We start from the raw sequence: 15,752 nt of genomic DNA on the forward strand, positions 1-15,752 counted from the left end.
ATACCTTAATTTTGAAAAATTAAATACAATTCAAGTCTCTCTTTTCCAGAAACAAGTCTTTTTTTCTAGATGCTTTCATTTTTTGTTGTTTTTAGTTTCTGGCAGTTTGACTATGTGTGTCTGGACGGCAGTGTCCTTGAATTTATCTTATTAAGTGTCATTTCAGCTTCCTGGATCAGTGCTTCTAGCTCCTTCCTTAGTTTGAGAAATACCCATTCATGATTTTCAAGATGTCTCCTGCTTCTTTCTTCTTCACATTCTGGAATTCCTGTAACTATAAATTTTCAGCTTAATGGTGTCCCACAGATCCCTTAAACCTTGGTTCTCTCTCTCTCTCTCTCTCTCTCTCTCTCTCTCTCTCTCTCTCTCTCTCTCTCTCTCTTCTCTCTCTCTCTCTCTCTCTCTCTCTCTCTCTCTCTTCTCTCTCTCTCTCTCTCTCTCTCTCTCTCTCTCTCTCTCTCTCTCACACACACACACACACACACACACACACACACACTTGGATTTTTGTCTTTTCTCCCTTCAGAGTTTATGACCTGTCTTCAAGCTCTCTATCCATTTCCTCTACTTTCATTTTTCTGTTAAAATTTCTGTTGTATCTTTAGTTGTTCTATTGCACTCTTAGGTCAATGATTGATTCTTAATGTTATTTATATTTTCTATCTTTCCCCATCTATTCTCACTTAGTGTATCCTTTACTATCCTAAACTCGGGTAAAAACTTTTAGTGTTACTTTAAATATTAAGTGGTGAGCAGAGAGCCATTAGTTATTTCCATTGCACTGGGGTTTCTAAAGGCATGTGTTGTTCTTTTTCTTGGAATATATTTTGTAGTTTGTTCTTCTTGACTTTCCATGATGACTGCTACATATCAGAAGACAGGCTTCCCCTCCCAGGCCTGTCTCATTGCCCTTATGAAGCAGACAGACCTCACCAAATCTGCCTGGCCACAGAGTCTTTTGTCCAAGTCAACATCTTTGTTTTTAGTGTCCTCTACAAAATTAGGATAAGCCATACCCTGTTAGGATCAAAGCATCTACATTCATCTTTAAAAGTTGGGTGTTGAATATGTGTTCTAATACTTTCTATCCTCATGGGGAAGCTAAGAATTGGAGCATATCTCCCTCTAAGTCATGGAGAGAGTCTATGGGAAATGACCACACTTTTGCCCACACTCCCACTGAGCCCAGGCAACACAGCCACTAAAATTGCTCTCTGTTCAGAACCCACTTCATCACTCTGTGGCCTAGGCATCCTGGAATTTCCAAAGCTCTGTGGCCAGGAGGCATCTTAAGGAACCATCTGTAGAAACTGGATGTGTGCACAACTCTTCCCTGGCAGGCCTTGGGAGCTGTGTGATGAATATTCAGTTCTACTCATGCTGCTCGAGGTCTATGGTTTTTCTGCCCTATAAATGTGTAGGGGACAGTGTAAGCCACGCCTGCTAGAAGCTGGCCACAGGTGTGCCTGACCACAATGTCCTGATGCCGGCTTATAGAAGTTATACCTTCAGGCAGCAGCTGGAAAAGCATATGCTCTTCCCTGAAACCAGAAGCAAGGCCTTTTAGCCCTATTTCCAGGCCTGCTCTGCAGAACCTCATCTTCTAAAGAAACTGTATGTCCATTTAAAGCTGCATCTTAGTTCACGATGATGCAGGGAAACTCAGAAACGCTAAGTTCCTTCTGTTCCCAGACATGGGAGATTTGAGTCAAACCCTGCTAAACACACTGCAAAGGCTGAGCCCAACTCATCTTCAGACAGAGTCTCAGCTGGGGTCCCTCACTGATCATAAGGTCTGGTGCCCTGGGACAGCTGTGTTAAAACTGTTAATGAGGTCAGGCTTATGAGGATGGTGGCCACCTCTGTCCTTCCCCAGCTCCCAAAAGCTAGGTAATGACAGCAGCAGCCTGTGGGGAACCGTTTGCTATTAACTATGTATTTATTGAATTCTGCCCTGGAAATGCATCTCTGTATTTAATGTCTGTCATAAAAATATTTGAGGAAAGATGGCTAAATGTCAAAGTAGTTCTGTGTTCCAAGACTCTTGAGTAAATAATGAGCTCACAAATTAAAGAAAACCTGTAGCGATGTGTGAGTCTGCAGGGTAGACAAGCATATTCACTGAGTGGCATCCACAATGGTCTACTAGAGCAGCCATGCTTGAGGGAAACAGAAAACTAATTAGTCCCAGGAGGTCGGCAACCTCCAGGTCCCTTGCTGAGAAGCAGATTCACTCAGATTCAATAGGATCAATTACTATGCAGCAAAATCAACATGCACTGAGCCGTAACTCCTACCTGTTGTACCAAATATTACAGCACAAGTTTACGTGAGCTGCCCTAGGGTTAAACCATGCAGGTTCTATCCATCATAGTGCACGCCTGCAGCCACAGCAGCCAGGCGATCTGTTTGCTTGATATTTTACTTTTATTTCCTTTCTATAGTGTAAGACCTTGTCAAATTTAAAATTTGCCATGCTCAGTGGCAGTAGGATCATGATATTATCCTGGTACATGAGCTAGCTTGTTGAAGCCCACTCCCCATGGTGGGATGCCATGCTCAGTCTTAATGCATGGGAGAAGGGCCTGGCCCTGCCCAAACCTATTGTACCAGGCTATGTTGAATCCTCATTGGAGCCCTTACCCATGAGAAGGAGTGGACTGGGGGTAGGCTAGGGGGAGGTAAGTGGGTGGGATAAGTGAGGGAGGTGGGAGGAGGGTTAGGAGGAAGAAATGGGGTTGCAATGTAAAATAAAATCAAAAAAAGAAAAATGGAAAAAAGGAAAATGATTTATATTTTTTTAAAAGTATCTATGTTCCAACAAGAGTACACTCACTGAACCATTACCACTAAATATATATAAAGGCAAATGAGTAAAAAACTGAAATAGAAGGCAAATAGGCCAGAAGAAAAACAATTTCACAGGAAGAAAGGCAGTGCCCAGGACATTTGTTTAAGACCAAGGATTCCTTTCTAGGATCAGGTGGAAAAAGCTGATACTGGCTTTCTAGCATCCAAATACTTCCCTCTAGTTTTATCATGACATAACTGACAAGTAAAAATTATATATTCATTATATATAATTTACATATAAATATCCACATATATAGTACACATATCAATATTTTGATAACTGTAAAAACATCACCATGATTGAGTTAGTTAACAGTCACCCCCACCATAGCTCCTATATTTATTTCTACTTTCTTTTTTATGATGAACAAATATTACCATTTAAATGACTTCATGGTTTTAAGGAACTCACTATCTGGTAGAACCCATAGCTGCAATTCTGTAAAGAAATTTTATTTTCTTGATCACACATCCCTGAAACTACCTCACTGCAAAGAGGTTGAGGGAGCTTCTAGTTAGCAGGAAAAAAAAAGAGGGAAGGGGAGGGGAGGAGTGGGAGGGGAGGAGGGGGAGGAGAGGAGAGGGGAGGGGAGGAGCGGAGAGGAGAGGAGAGGGGAGGGGAGGGGAGAGGAGGAGAGGAGGAGAGGAGAGAAACTATGGTTAGCATTGAAGAGTAGGATGTAGAAGTGAAACCTTAGAAAAATATTTAAAAACCAGAATATGCAAACCACATTATCTGAAAAGAACCATGAGTCCTCTGTGTCACCAGATCTGGCAGAAGGGAGCACTTTGTGGTCCCAGTGTGTACCAGAGGGGCACACAGTACAGATGAGACTGTCTCCCCTTCACAGCAGCCTGAGACAGACACATGGCCTCAAGGAGTATGTGATCTCAAACATGAAAAATTGAAGCATAGCAAGAGCAGGGTGATTATCCTACCATGTGGAGACACAAGAATCTCAGGTCCCCCAGAGCCTGCCATGAACTGATGAAATGTACAAGGTACAGAAGAGTCAGCAATTCAATATTCAAATGGCTAAGAATAAACATCCCTTGGAGGAATTAAAACCCCATTAACATAGGAATGTTAAAGTATGAGAGCAGCACTGAACAGTCATGTTAAACAGAGACACAAAATATGAGACCAAATGGTTGGGAGAAAGAGAGATCCCAAAGCCACTGCCACTTACACAGAAGCCTCTTCATGTGACATGAGCCAGGCCTATGGCAAAGCAAGAAGCTGAGGGACCAGCAAGCTCACTTGTAGAGGCAGGACCAGGGGAGGAAAGATGATGAAGTCCCAACAACAGGGTGGCTGCAGACTCAACAGAGAAAAGCAGAAGGGCTGTGACGTTCTAGCAGCCTAAGGGTTAGCAATGAAACAAGTGATGGCTGTGTTGAATTAATTGCCAGGCTTTAGCAGGATAATTCAGATGAGTAGCAGCATGGCCTGGAGAGCACTATGACTGGGGTCCAGCTTTAAGAAGATGAGTTGGGTAGGGATTGTGGGAAATCAGGTGTGGAAGAACAGGGACAAAGTTGTGGATATGGTCTTGATAAAGGCTTGGAGAGCTGGAACTAGACTGGCTAGGTAATGTATAGTATTGGTGACGTGCAATAGGAAATTCCAGTGGTTCTATATTGTCTCCAGAATGCCTCCAGTGGTTTCTAGATCCACACAGCTCTGAAAACCAACCAGCAGCCCAGAACTCACTAACCAGAAAAATCATGTAAACACAAAAACTTTTATGAGTTAAAAAGAAATATCTAAGCAAGAATTCATGTGCATGTCTAAGTGGTGTCCTGTAAAGAGGGCACATGGCAGATTATTAGTTATGTTTACAGATTAGATAATAATAAAACCAGCTGCCACAAACATGGTGTCCTCATCTTCAGAAGCCAGAACACATGAGAAGGAGTCTTTCCCTTTACAAGGTCATCCTCTCAAACACAGCCGGTAGGATGATGTAGAGAAATCCCTCCTGAAAAACGCTAAGGATGTTGCTAATACCTGTTGTTGGTATCTGCATGGCATGAAGCCCAGCAACAGAAATGGGGGAGCCAGAAACAGGGAGAAAACATGGCTGGCCTGGCTTTGCTGCCACAGCTCATATGCACAGCAAAGTTAAGCACAGGTTGTACAACCAAAAAAAAAAAAAAAAAAAAAAAAAAAGCTGAAGGCTGCCAATGCTCACCTCTAAACACTAAACACATCCAGTATCTGGACACTGACACAGAGTGACATGGAGAAGCAAGAGCCCTCACTCAGTGTTGGTAAATGGAAGATGCCAGACACTGTGGAAGACCATTTAGTGGTTTCTTATAAAACCAAACACTCTTAACATATGACTTAACAACCATAGCCCTTAGTACCTATTCAAAGAAGTTGAAAATTTGTGTATACACAAAGCCTTCATACAGAACTGCATAACAATTGTATTCATAATTGCTGAAACTCAAAAGCTACAAATATATCCTTCAGCAGATGAGTGGGCCTGAGGTATGTCCTGACCATGGGACAGTATTCAGCAGTAAAAAGAAATGTATAGCCTAACCATGAAAACACATGCAGGAATCCTCAATGCATGTTACTAAAGAAAGAAGCCAAGCTGAAAGATAAGTATGGGGTGGTTCCAGCTCTGTGACATTTTGGAAAAGACAGAAGCTAGAGATGGTAAATGGGTCAGCAATGGTCTGGGGTTGGAGAGGATATCCTAGTCAGGGTGACTATTGCTGTAATGAAACACCATGACCAAAGCAACTTGGAGAAGAAAAGGTCTATCTGGCTTATACTTCTACACCACAGCTCATCATCAAAGGAAGTCAAGACAGGAACTCAAGCAGAGCAGGAACCTGGAGGCAGGAGCTGAAGCAGAGGCCAGAGAGGAGTGCTGCTTTCTGGCATGCTTAACCTGCCTTCTTTTAGAACCCAGGACCACCAGCCCAGGTGTGGACTCACCCCACTAGTCACTAAGAAAGTGCCCTATAGTCTTGCCTATATCTTGATCTGAGGGAGGTGTTTCTCCTCCCTGATGATCATAACTTGTGTCAAGTTGACATACAACTAGGCAGCATAAGGGGAGATAAAAAGATGGGGCAAGGAGGATTTTTTGGGACAATGGAACTTATCTGTGTGATTCTTATGGTGGACACATGGCATTGCACACTAGTCCAGACAGAGTGTAAAACATCAGGGTTGAATGCTAGTGTTAAGTATGGGCTTGGGGCCATACTCATGGGGAAGTGTGAGTTAACTAGTTCTCTTCTTGTTCAAAAAAAAAAAAAAGCATAGATCTATAGAAAATGGGCATTTTTAACAGAGCCTCTTTCCAAAGCTGTAGCCTCAGAGGCTGTGTGTATCAGTTGTTTTTCTGTTGCTGGGATAAAATACCATAACCAAAAGCAACTTGGAAGAGTAATTTTGACTTCTGTCCTAGATATCTAGACGCTGTTGGCAGGGATGGTATGACAGCAGGATCAGGAAGCTGAGAGATCATTTCTCAACCACACACACGAGGCAGAAAGAGAGCTGGAAGTGAGGTAAGCCCATAACTCTGAAAGCCCGCCCCCTGTGACATACTTCCTCCTGCAAGGCCGCCTCCTAAGGTTCCATAACAGTGCCACCAACTGGGGACCAAGTGCTTAAATAGATGAGCCTGTGTGGGACACGTCTCACTGAAGCCACCGCAGGCTACAGGCTCAAAGCCTGTCTGGAAAATCCCACATGCTGGCCCAGGAGTCCTACAAGTGAGCTATAGGAACTATATAAGATAGCATAGGAGAGATGGAATTCAGAACTTAAGATGGGAAATAGGTAGACTGGCATTCATCCTCAAGGAAAGCAAGAAAGAAAAGCAAAAGTAATCAGCTAGAACATAAAGAAACCATGAAGAAGGTTAACAACAAATAATACTGGTTTATTGACAACCATCATTGCAAACTAAGTAGCACAGAAATCTTCCAAATGTTTAACTACAAGAACGCAAAAATTTTCAAGCACAAGACCATCAGATCCAAGTGTACTGAGTTTGACAGATGTACACAGACTGAGGACTTTAAAATACTGTTCTAACTGTCTTGAAATAAACACACAACTCTCTTATAAGCCTTTTTGGGAGCAATTCACAAAGGATGTAAGTTCCATATAATATGACAAGAGACCTACCAAACTTCCAAGAAGACATGATCTGTTCTTAATATTCAAGCCAGCAGCAGTGGCTGAGCTTTTGATATAGGGTTATGCATGTGAACATCCCTAATATTTATAGATGATCTGGAAGCATTTATTTATAAATATGGTATGTTACCAAACAATGCCCATTCTAGGACCTCAAGAATGGCTTCACATTGGGACATTTATGAGCACAGTTCCATTCCAAGCTTAAAGTGAAAAACAGCAACTAAAAATTGTGGGTTTTTTTCTGATGAAATAACTGGTAGTACCCATCCCAAGCATATCCTGTTGCACATCATCTCCAGCAAGCACAGGCAATGACTACCACCACATCCATTGGCTCCTTGGGGCACACCCTTCCACCCCATCATAACCCTGGAGATTTAGTTCACAGATGCATCAAGAAAACTGTAATTTGTGAAAACTGAAAAAAAGAAAAAACTTGTTTGTAGACAACATGGTTGTCAGTCTAAAGAAGCCAAGCAAACATAGTAGTCATCAGACTTAACATGGAAAGGGGTTGATATAACAACATACCAGTAACCACAGCCTTTCCCTGGTGTCAACCATAACCAAACATGGAAAACAAAAGGAACTCTGTATTTGTCTGACCACAGTATGAACTCAATAGCATTTCCAGGAGTAAACTGAGAAGACACAGTAAAGTGGGCAGCTAGGGAGTCCTAGTCCAACAACTGTCCCTATTTATACATTAAATTCTCACAAAGATGCTAACAATGCTACTCACTTAGTGCTATTATCAATATAAAAAATGTGAAAGAATACATGTCTTTCTCAGAAGGAAAATAATAGAGCCACACATGAAATTAGAGGACAAAATCAATAAGAGAACTTTACGTATCAATTTCAGGTTAAGATGCAGCAAATCAGGGAAGGGAAGGAAAAAAAGGCTGAGTTTTTTTAACTGCAATGTTGTGAGTGTGTGTGTGTGATCACATGCACAAACCCATGTCCAAGGCTTGAGATTATTATAAAACTTAAAATGTAAGTAGATTCGTGTGTGACAGACCCAAAGGGAGAGGGGAGAAGATGAGCCAAAGAAGTTTTCCTCCTGTTGGGATGCACCCCTGTGACTAAAGCAGCTTGTGGAGGAGAGGGTTGGTTTTAACTTACACTTTCACATCATAATTGGAAGGAAGAAGTCAGGACAGGAACACAAGGCAGGAACCTGGAGTCACGACCATGGAAGAACACAGCTTGCTGGCTTGCTCTCTCTGGTTTGCTTGGCTACCTTTGATGAATATCCCTCAGGAACGGCAGTGGACAGAAGGCTCTGGCCTGTATCCTGCGTGAGCACTAAACATACCTAAAACAGATTTGGTGCATGCACGAACTTCTCTCGAGCTTCTTATTCACATTGATTATCTCACCTGGGGAATTCTTTGTGGATAATGCCAAATAAAACTCACCTGGGAACAGAACTGAGTGACCTCTGATTGCATGAGACAATCTGATTTCATCAGCTGATGAAGCCAGTTCTTGCTGTAAGAAACACTGCTCACCCCCAACTTTCAGCATTACTCGAATGTCTGTTGAGCAGCCATTCCAGACACCACTACCTCAGTATTGAGGACTCTTCTGCTGCGGGTCTCTCACGCCATGAATGGCTAATGCAATGAAGGCATGCCTTCATCCCTTAGGCAGAGGTAGAAATGTTTTTTCCCAAAACACTGAGTCGGGTGACCACAATGAAGAGGTGGGAAATACCCTTTAATCGAGTAGATTAGCAGAAAAAGACGGGCTTCCTTTCTATTCCTTTTTCTTTCTGTGTTTAGAAGGGAAGGCACAGATATGTGTGCATGGAGTTCATTTCTCTTTGAGGAAATTTTGAAAACAAAGGCACAGGAGGTAACTTCTTCAGCCACCTGAAAGGTCTGCACCTTGGCCTGCTGGCCAGACCACTAGGCTCCAAACATCTGGCTGCACAAAACAGCCTCCAGGAGACTTCCACAGTCACGACTCAGTGCTTTCCCTCCACATAACCATCTCTGTGCCTCGGCAGGATGGCACACCTGCAGGGATCTTTGAAATCATCATGCCAGATTGTCAGGAGACAGTCTTGTTTCCCTCCTGAATTGTAGACCTGTCTGTGTGCGATAGCCCATGGGTCATCCCTACTGTCCTGAAACCCACAGACACCTGCATGAGGCTTCTACCTTGCTGGCTTCTTGATTATAGGTATGGCCCTTCAGAGTTGGCCTCGTGCAGGCTGCCACCCAGCCTAATGTGTTCAAACATGGACTGTTTGTTGTTCGTTTTACCCTATGGAGGCCAGAGACCAGTTATTCTTTATGATCCCTGTGGCTGGGTTTTTTTTTGTTTTGTTTTTTGTTTTTTGTTTTTTTGATAGTTTGATTGGGACAGGGGAAGAATGATAAGGAAAAGGTAAATGGGTGATAGCTGCTGTTGCTGCTGGTGTAGGATCCAAGTACAGCTTTTTCTTCATAGGCCATCTCTTTGACAGGAAGCCAGGAGATGGCCATGCAGCCACACTTGGTCCTCAGCCCATCTACATCCACGCCGAACTGAGATGTACCTGAGTAACTACTGAGCATTAGACTTTGAGAAACACTGGTAGGGAATACAGTGGGAAGAGCCAACATTCAGGACAGTAACTGAGGCCCACTGGTGAGATGGAGGATGGGGCATGTCCAAGGGATCAAAGGTCATGGAGTGAAATCCCTATGTCCTCAGGGATATGGTTTAGCATGAGGTGCATTGGTTTCTCTTTTTACAGGTAAAGAAACTGAGGCACAGAAGAAATGTCAGGCTGCCTACTGGGTAAAAATCCGTTGTCCTTAACTAGGACACCTTGCTGGAAATTGTTGGTGTTTTTACAGCAATGTATTGAAAGAAACAATGTCCATCTATATCTGAACATGAGCAGAGAGATCAATGTGAAAGACGGCACAGGTCACATAGGACACTGAGCAGCCAGTGACTTCTTTGGCATGGAAACATTGAGCAGACTTGGGGGCATTTTTTAAAATTAATGTACTCCTTCACCCTAACACTCTGATGAAACTTTTCAACAGGCTCTGTTTAAAAATATGGCTGTGATCCTGCAGTGGCAATGAGTCTAAATAGGAACTTAATCCACCTGAAGCCGGTGAAAAATGAGGCTATCATTTGTGATCTTTCATCCAATTCACTATCAATTAAAAAAAAACTCTTGCAAACGATGGCCAAGTTAGCTGTGTTTGATCATTATGTGGGGGTGAGGGTTGGGCTCCAACCCTCTGGGTACCACCCCTCCCAGATACGATCAATACGCAGAGCCCTGGTGGGAAGAACACTGAAGGACAGAGAAGGACTCCTGGGCTCACAGCTCCCTGGAGACCCAGGAAGTCCCCATTCAAATCCCATCACTATGTGATAGTGTTGCCGTATCCAGAGCTAACAGGAAGAATTCCCGATGTTGTAATTTACTGCTTTGAAAAATACAGGAGCCTGCCACCTTTGTCATGCAACTCTGAAACATGGGATATTTAAAATTCACACCCCAGACTTAATGTAGAGATAGATCACACACTTTTATGGCTTCACTGATGCAATGTGAGCCTTGTAATATCTCACTACGTGTACTTTATTCCTTCCAGTGTGAGTCACGTGAAGATTAAGCCGCTGTATTATTGCCTTCAAACAGCCTGCTATTTCCAGGAAACAGTAATTTGCCAGACCTGTCCTTGTCACTGGGGTTAGTCTAACACCTTGAACAATCTCCATTCTCTAAGTGATGGGATTGCACCAAGGAAGAAGGCTGGCCAGGTGGCTATACTGAGTGTCTCAGCACCACCTAGTGGCTACTTAGGGAATGATCACAGGAAGGCTAGCTGGTGGCCCCCACTTACCTAATTGAGAAAAAAAAGAATCTTTAATAGACTAAAAACTAACATGTCTGAGGGTGCTATTATTTTACAACTTAACTCCAAGAAAGAACAGAGAGAAGGGAACTGGCCCCACATGGTGTTAAGGAGGGAATGAACTCATGCCACATTTCCCCTGCCCTCCACATGTGTGTCATGGTATGTGTACATGCTCATGAACACACACAAAAATAAATAAATAAATAAATAAATAAATAAATGACATAAAAATTTTTTGAGAAAATAACATCTGTCAGAAAAGTCTGAGCCTGTATGTAGAGCAAACTGTACAATGAAATCAAAGGCAGCTTTGAGAGGCCCAGCAAAGCCAGCCCCTCATGAACTTGTGCTCCATGACACAGCTGAGGGGCTGACTAGCTGTAGCTTTCTCTCTCCTAGAGATGAGGTGGGCAAATAAGATGACTGGCCTCTGGAGAAAAGGTACCTAGGCAGGCCTCCCCTCTACCCTAGCCTCAGTCAACGATGGTCCACTTATCCTAGGCCATGATATGTGCCTGAACTCACTTTGTAGCCCCCACCCCAGAATCACATCTTGTGTTTGGTGTGGGTGTTGTGACCAGATCCCAGGAAATACAAAGGTTATCTGTAATTACATTCCACATGCTGATTAGTTACTTCAAAAGCAACCTACAAACTCAAGGATTTATTCTGGCACGTGGCTTGAGGATGCAGTCCATCATGGTAGGGAAGGGAGAGAGTCCATTGAGGCTGCTGATCACGTGGCATTCACAGTCAGGTATCAGAAACAGGTGAGTGCTGGTGTCCAGCCCCCCATCTCCACCCTGTCCATGTGACTGAGAAGGGCAAATGACTGATCAAGTCCTGTCACCACTTCCCATGCTGCAGTAAGATATGCTGAAGTTTCAGAACTGCCAAAGGAAATGTTAAAAGATTGACCTTTGTGACCCTTATAACTTAACAGGATCTAGACTCACCTGGGAGACAAACCCCTAAGTAGTGTTTTGTAACAGTTTCCAGAAATTGAAACATTTCATCCTGTGAGTGAGTGTTGTGTAACAGTTTCCCTGAGATTGAAACATTCCATCTTGTAAGTGAGTGTTCTATGAGAGTTTCCCAAGATTAAAACATTCCACCCTGCAGGGAAGCTCCTTAAGCAGGAAGGTGAACAACTCAAAGTAGTTTCAGGAAGTCCCTGAAACTGACCAGATTCACTAGGTCTCTCCCTGCCAGATTAAGCAATAAAAACTGAGAGTCCCCCTCAGACAGAAGGAAACTGAGCTGCAAAGAAGACTCAACCAGCTACCTGGAAGAAGCAGAAACCAGCAAGCTTCCTGGAAGAGGTTTATGCCAACTAAGGCACCTGGAAAGGACACTCTCCAAACTGTTGAGCTGCCTGCAAGCTATGCAGCATGTTCCAGATTGGCAGCTTTGTGAGCTGTCACCCATGCTGGGGTGGACATTGATGATAAAGCTGTCTTTGAGTCATTTCTGCTCCTGTAAGTTACCCTGACCACAACTCCTGTAAGAAACCCTAAACAAAACTCATTGGTTCACCAAGTTGAACTTTGGTGTCATCTGTACTTTGGTCTGTTATGGCTCCTGATCTGATGAGGGTGAGAGAGTAGATATGTGTGTTGTATCACCCCAGGAAAGGCTTGGTTGTACAACAGATGAAGGGACTCTAGCATGGTAAACATGGCTCTGACAGGCCTTGCCCTTCTACCCCGTTCCCTCTTCTTTGCTAAAAAGCACTAGGTTAGTTTCCTAAAGCTAGCCCCCAAGGTCTATTCCTTATCTGTCTACTTCCTCCCCCTGAGGCTGACTACCAAGATTCAGCTATCAAAGTATTAAAATCTAGCAATCCAAAGCCCCATTTTGACTGCCCTAATTAACATGTCTAATCAAAATTAAACACCTCATCCCAACATGGGGTTTCCCCTTTTACCTTTACAAACTGTCATTTGCCTATGGGCCACACCTGTCTCTTCTCTATCCAGAGGCAGTCCTTTTTCCCTCTGGGACAAGTATCCCTCCCTCCTCCTTCTTTGCCCTCTATCTCTGGTCTGCCACTTATTCTCTGCCATTTGTCCCTCTGGAGCAAGTAAATCTCCTTTGACTGAGAACTTGTCTTGGGGTGTCTTATGCCAACACTGGTCCTCTCAACAGGGTGTTTCTAGATTCAGTTAACTGAGATGAGGAGACTCACCCTAAACATGGGAGGCACCATTACTATGGAGGCTGAGGTTCTAGACTGATGAAAACAGAATGAGACGGGCACCTGGATTCATTCATCTCTCTGCTTCCTGACCATGCACACACGGAGACCATCTGCCTCAGACTCCTGCAGCCATGTCCTCTTCTCCATGGTAGATTGTCCTCTGGAATTGGGGGCCAAAATTCCTGGTGTTGCTCTGGTCAAGTATTTGGTCACAGCAACAATAAAAGCAATGAATACAGATTTGAATGACCCAAAGAGAAAAAATGTACTTAATCCAGGAAGCTCTTTATACTACAAAGCAACTATGATACTAGTGGGGAAGACTTTTATAGCCGAGCACTTGGGCCTCTGATACAGGAAGCCTGTGTTCACTCTGGACATTGTTCTGCTTCACCCAAGCAGGTCTGCACTCAGCCAGGCTCTCGTTTTCACTTGGTGAATACTACAGTGCCCCCTTTTCAATGAGGGGCTGCTTCCCAGGGAATCCCTGCCTAATTAATTGGTGCCTTAGAACAGAGCAAAGCCACATGCATTTTGCTTTCCTCTACAACAGTCTTTAAATCTATGGTCTGTGAGTCTCATTGAATGCATATTTCTCAGGACTCTTCACTGGGGGTCCCTCTCTGCATCTGTATCTGGGGTGGAGGTGCAGGAGAGCCCTGGTCCACATGTCAGAGAAGCACGAAACCCAAGAAACTTACTGAGCCAAGATAGGAACATGTAGGTAGGCAGGATGTTGGTACAGAAACCACAGCAAAAATGCCTTTCATTTATATGTTTGTTTTTTATTAGCCTAAAGCAAGAAGAAAAAAAGGTAACCCAAGTGACATGCTCAAAGGCTCCAAAGGGTTTCCAGAGATGTGTCCTGCAGACCCCACCATCACCCTCAGGATGGCAGTAATGGCCCAGACCACTGCATGCTAGAACTAGCTGAGCATCACTCCACAGTGCCTTGACCCTGGGATGGCAGCTGCCCTCTCTCTGCTCACTCTCCATTGCCCTCCACTCCTGGACTCACACAAGGTTTTCAGCTTTGTAGAAAACATTAACTTTCCCTCTGAATGTAGAATTTTAACCACAAGGTGCCAAAATCAAAGGCCTAATGTGCAACCACCCATCTTGCCACATGTGCTATCTCTCAGAACTGGCATCCACTCAGCACAGAATACGACATCCTAAGACTTCCAAATGTCTCTCCCTCCCATCCATCTCTGCAGCCCAGGGCACACTGCATCCCTTTACTCAGATGAGGTGGAGGCTGGGATGAGCTTGGGTTTGGCCTGCTGGGGAGGTGAGATATCTGGGATCTTTTCCCCATGTTTGTACACGCTGACAGTGACATCAATCTTCTCCCCTCCGTATTTGTTCTTCACGTTGATGCTGTACTTGCCCGAGTCCTCTGCGGTCACCCCCTGAATGGTCAGGCTGACGTACTTGGACTGTTCCACCTTCACGGAGAAGTGCTCGCTTAGCTCAATGTCCTTGTCATTCTTAAACCAGACCACTTCAGGGTCAGGGTTCCCAAACACTGTGCAGGTGAGGTTCAAGGTCTTTGGAGGGAAGGAGGGATGATGAAAGACAGGTAGAAAAGGAATTAGAGATGGGTGTTGGGGTGGGGATTGTAAATCAAGATATACTACACGCATGTATGGAATTTTCCAGTACTGAACTTAAAAAGGACGAAGAAGGCCATGCTCCTCTCTGGAAGTGGCAGCTCAGTCGTGCCTACTGGGACCTGTTGATCATTTGTTACATCAACCACCCTTCATGGACAAAGGTTCCAAAGGGAGGTGGGGGCAGAGGAGCCCTGTGCTATGTGGGGCTGGGCCCAAGAAAAACCTGTGTAAATGGTTCTGCCTGTTCCAAGTTCTAACCTGAGCTGGGGGATTGAACTTGGGAAATGGATTAGCTCTATTGTCTCTACTGAACCTGTTTTTAAGCTTTCTAAGTTGGTTTGTATTCTTGTTTATGTACATTCCTGTGTATCTGTGTATGGGGAAGTACACGTAAGTGTAGCCGTTTGTGGATGGAAGAAATAAGGTGTCAAATCCCCGGGAGCTGGAGGTACCAGAGTTGTGAGGCACCCACTGTGGGTGCTAGGAGCTGAACCCCCCCACACTCTCTCTCTCTCTAGGAGAAGTACTTGCTCTAGATGAACCCTCCTTTAGCCCTAAACTTCCTTTACACTTAGACTTAGGGATCTGTCTTCCCAGTCCTGGAAAGTCCAGAGAATATACTGTCTACATCTCCTAACTCAGGTGCAACAACTACAAACTTGCCTGGGCTCAGTGCACTTGCAGCCTGTGATTGTTAATTTCACAATTACATCTTTTGTGATGTCACAGTATTCCATCTCAGGGGCATTCTGTGCTTACACTGACTGTTAAAAAGAGGCCTATAAATTTTGCATTTGGGCCTAATAAAGTCCTTTCAAGTACCTATGTCCCTCTGACATTGAGTGAGAATTATGCAGTAGAAGTGCCAATTAGATATCAATAACTCCACTGATGGGAGACAAATTAAAACTTCAATTATAGATTCTAGAATGACCTTGGAAATTGGAGCCGGGTTTCCTTCTCCTCTAATATTAAAGAAGTTGTGACTGTCCATTCAAAAGTAGTGGCTCACAGTTTCACCA

The 15,752-nt window shown here is 43.9% G+C and overlaps 1 protein-coding gene across 1 annotated transcript in view; it reads right to left on the reverse strand.

Annotated features, from left to right (window-relative positions):
- Positions 1-13,883: 13,883 nt before the first annotated feature.
- The window catches only part of Myom2 (myomesin 2), a 78,656-nt gene continuing 76,787 nt past the window's right edge, over positions 13,884-15,752 (reverse strand). The window contains exon 37 of the mRNA XM_027387747.2: positions 13,884-14,664. Coding sequence (XP_027243548.1) covers positions 14,353-14,664 — 312 coding nt within the window. The 3' untranslated portion in view covers positions 13,884-14,352. The remainder of the gene's footprint in view (positions 14,665-15,752) is intronic.

This window comes from Cricetulus griseus (genome assembly GCF_003668045.3).
Source record: "Cricetulus griseus strain 17A/GY chromosome 1 unlocalized genomic scaffold, alternate assembly CriGri-PICRH-1.0 chr1_1, whole genome shotgun sequence".
In the NCBI taxonomy this organism is placed as follows: domain Eukaryota; kingdom Metazoa; phylum Chordata; class Mammalia; order Rodentia; family Cricetidae; genus Cricetulus; species Cricetulus griseus.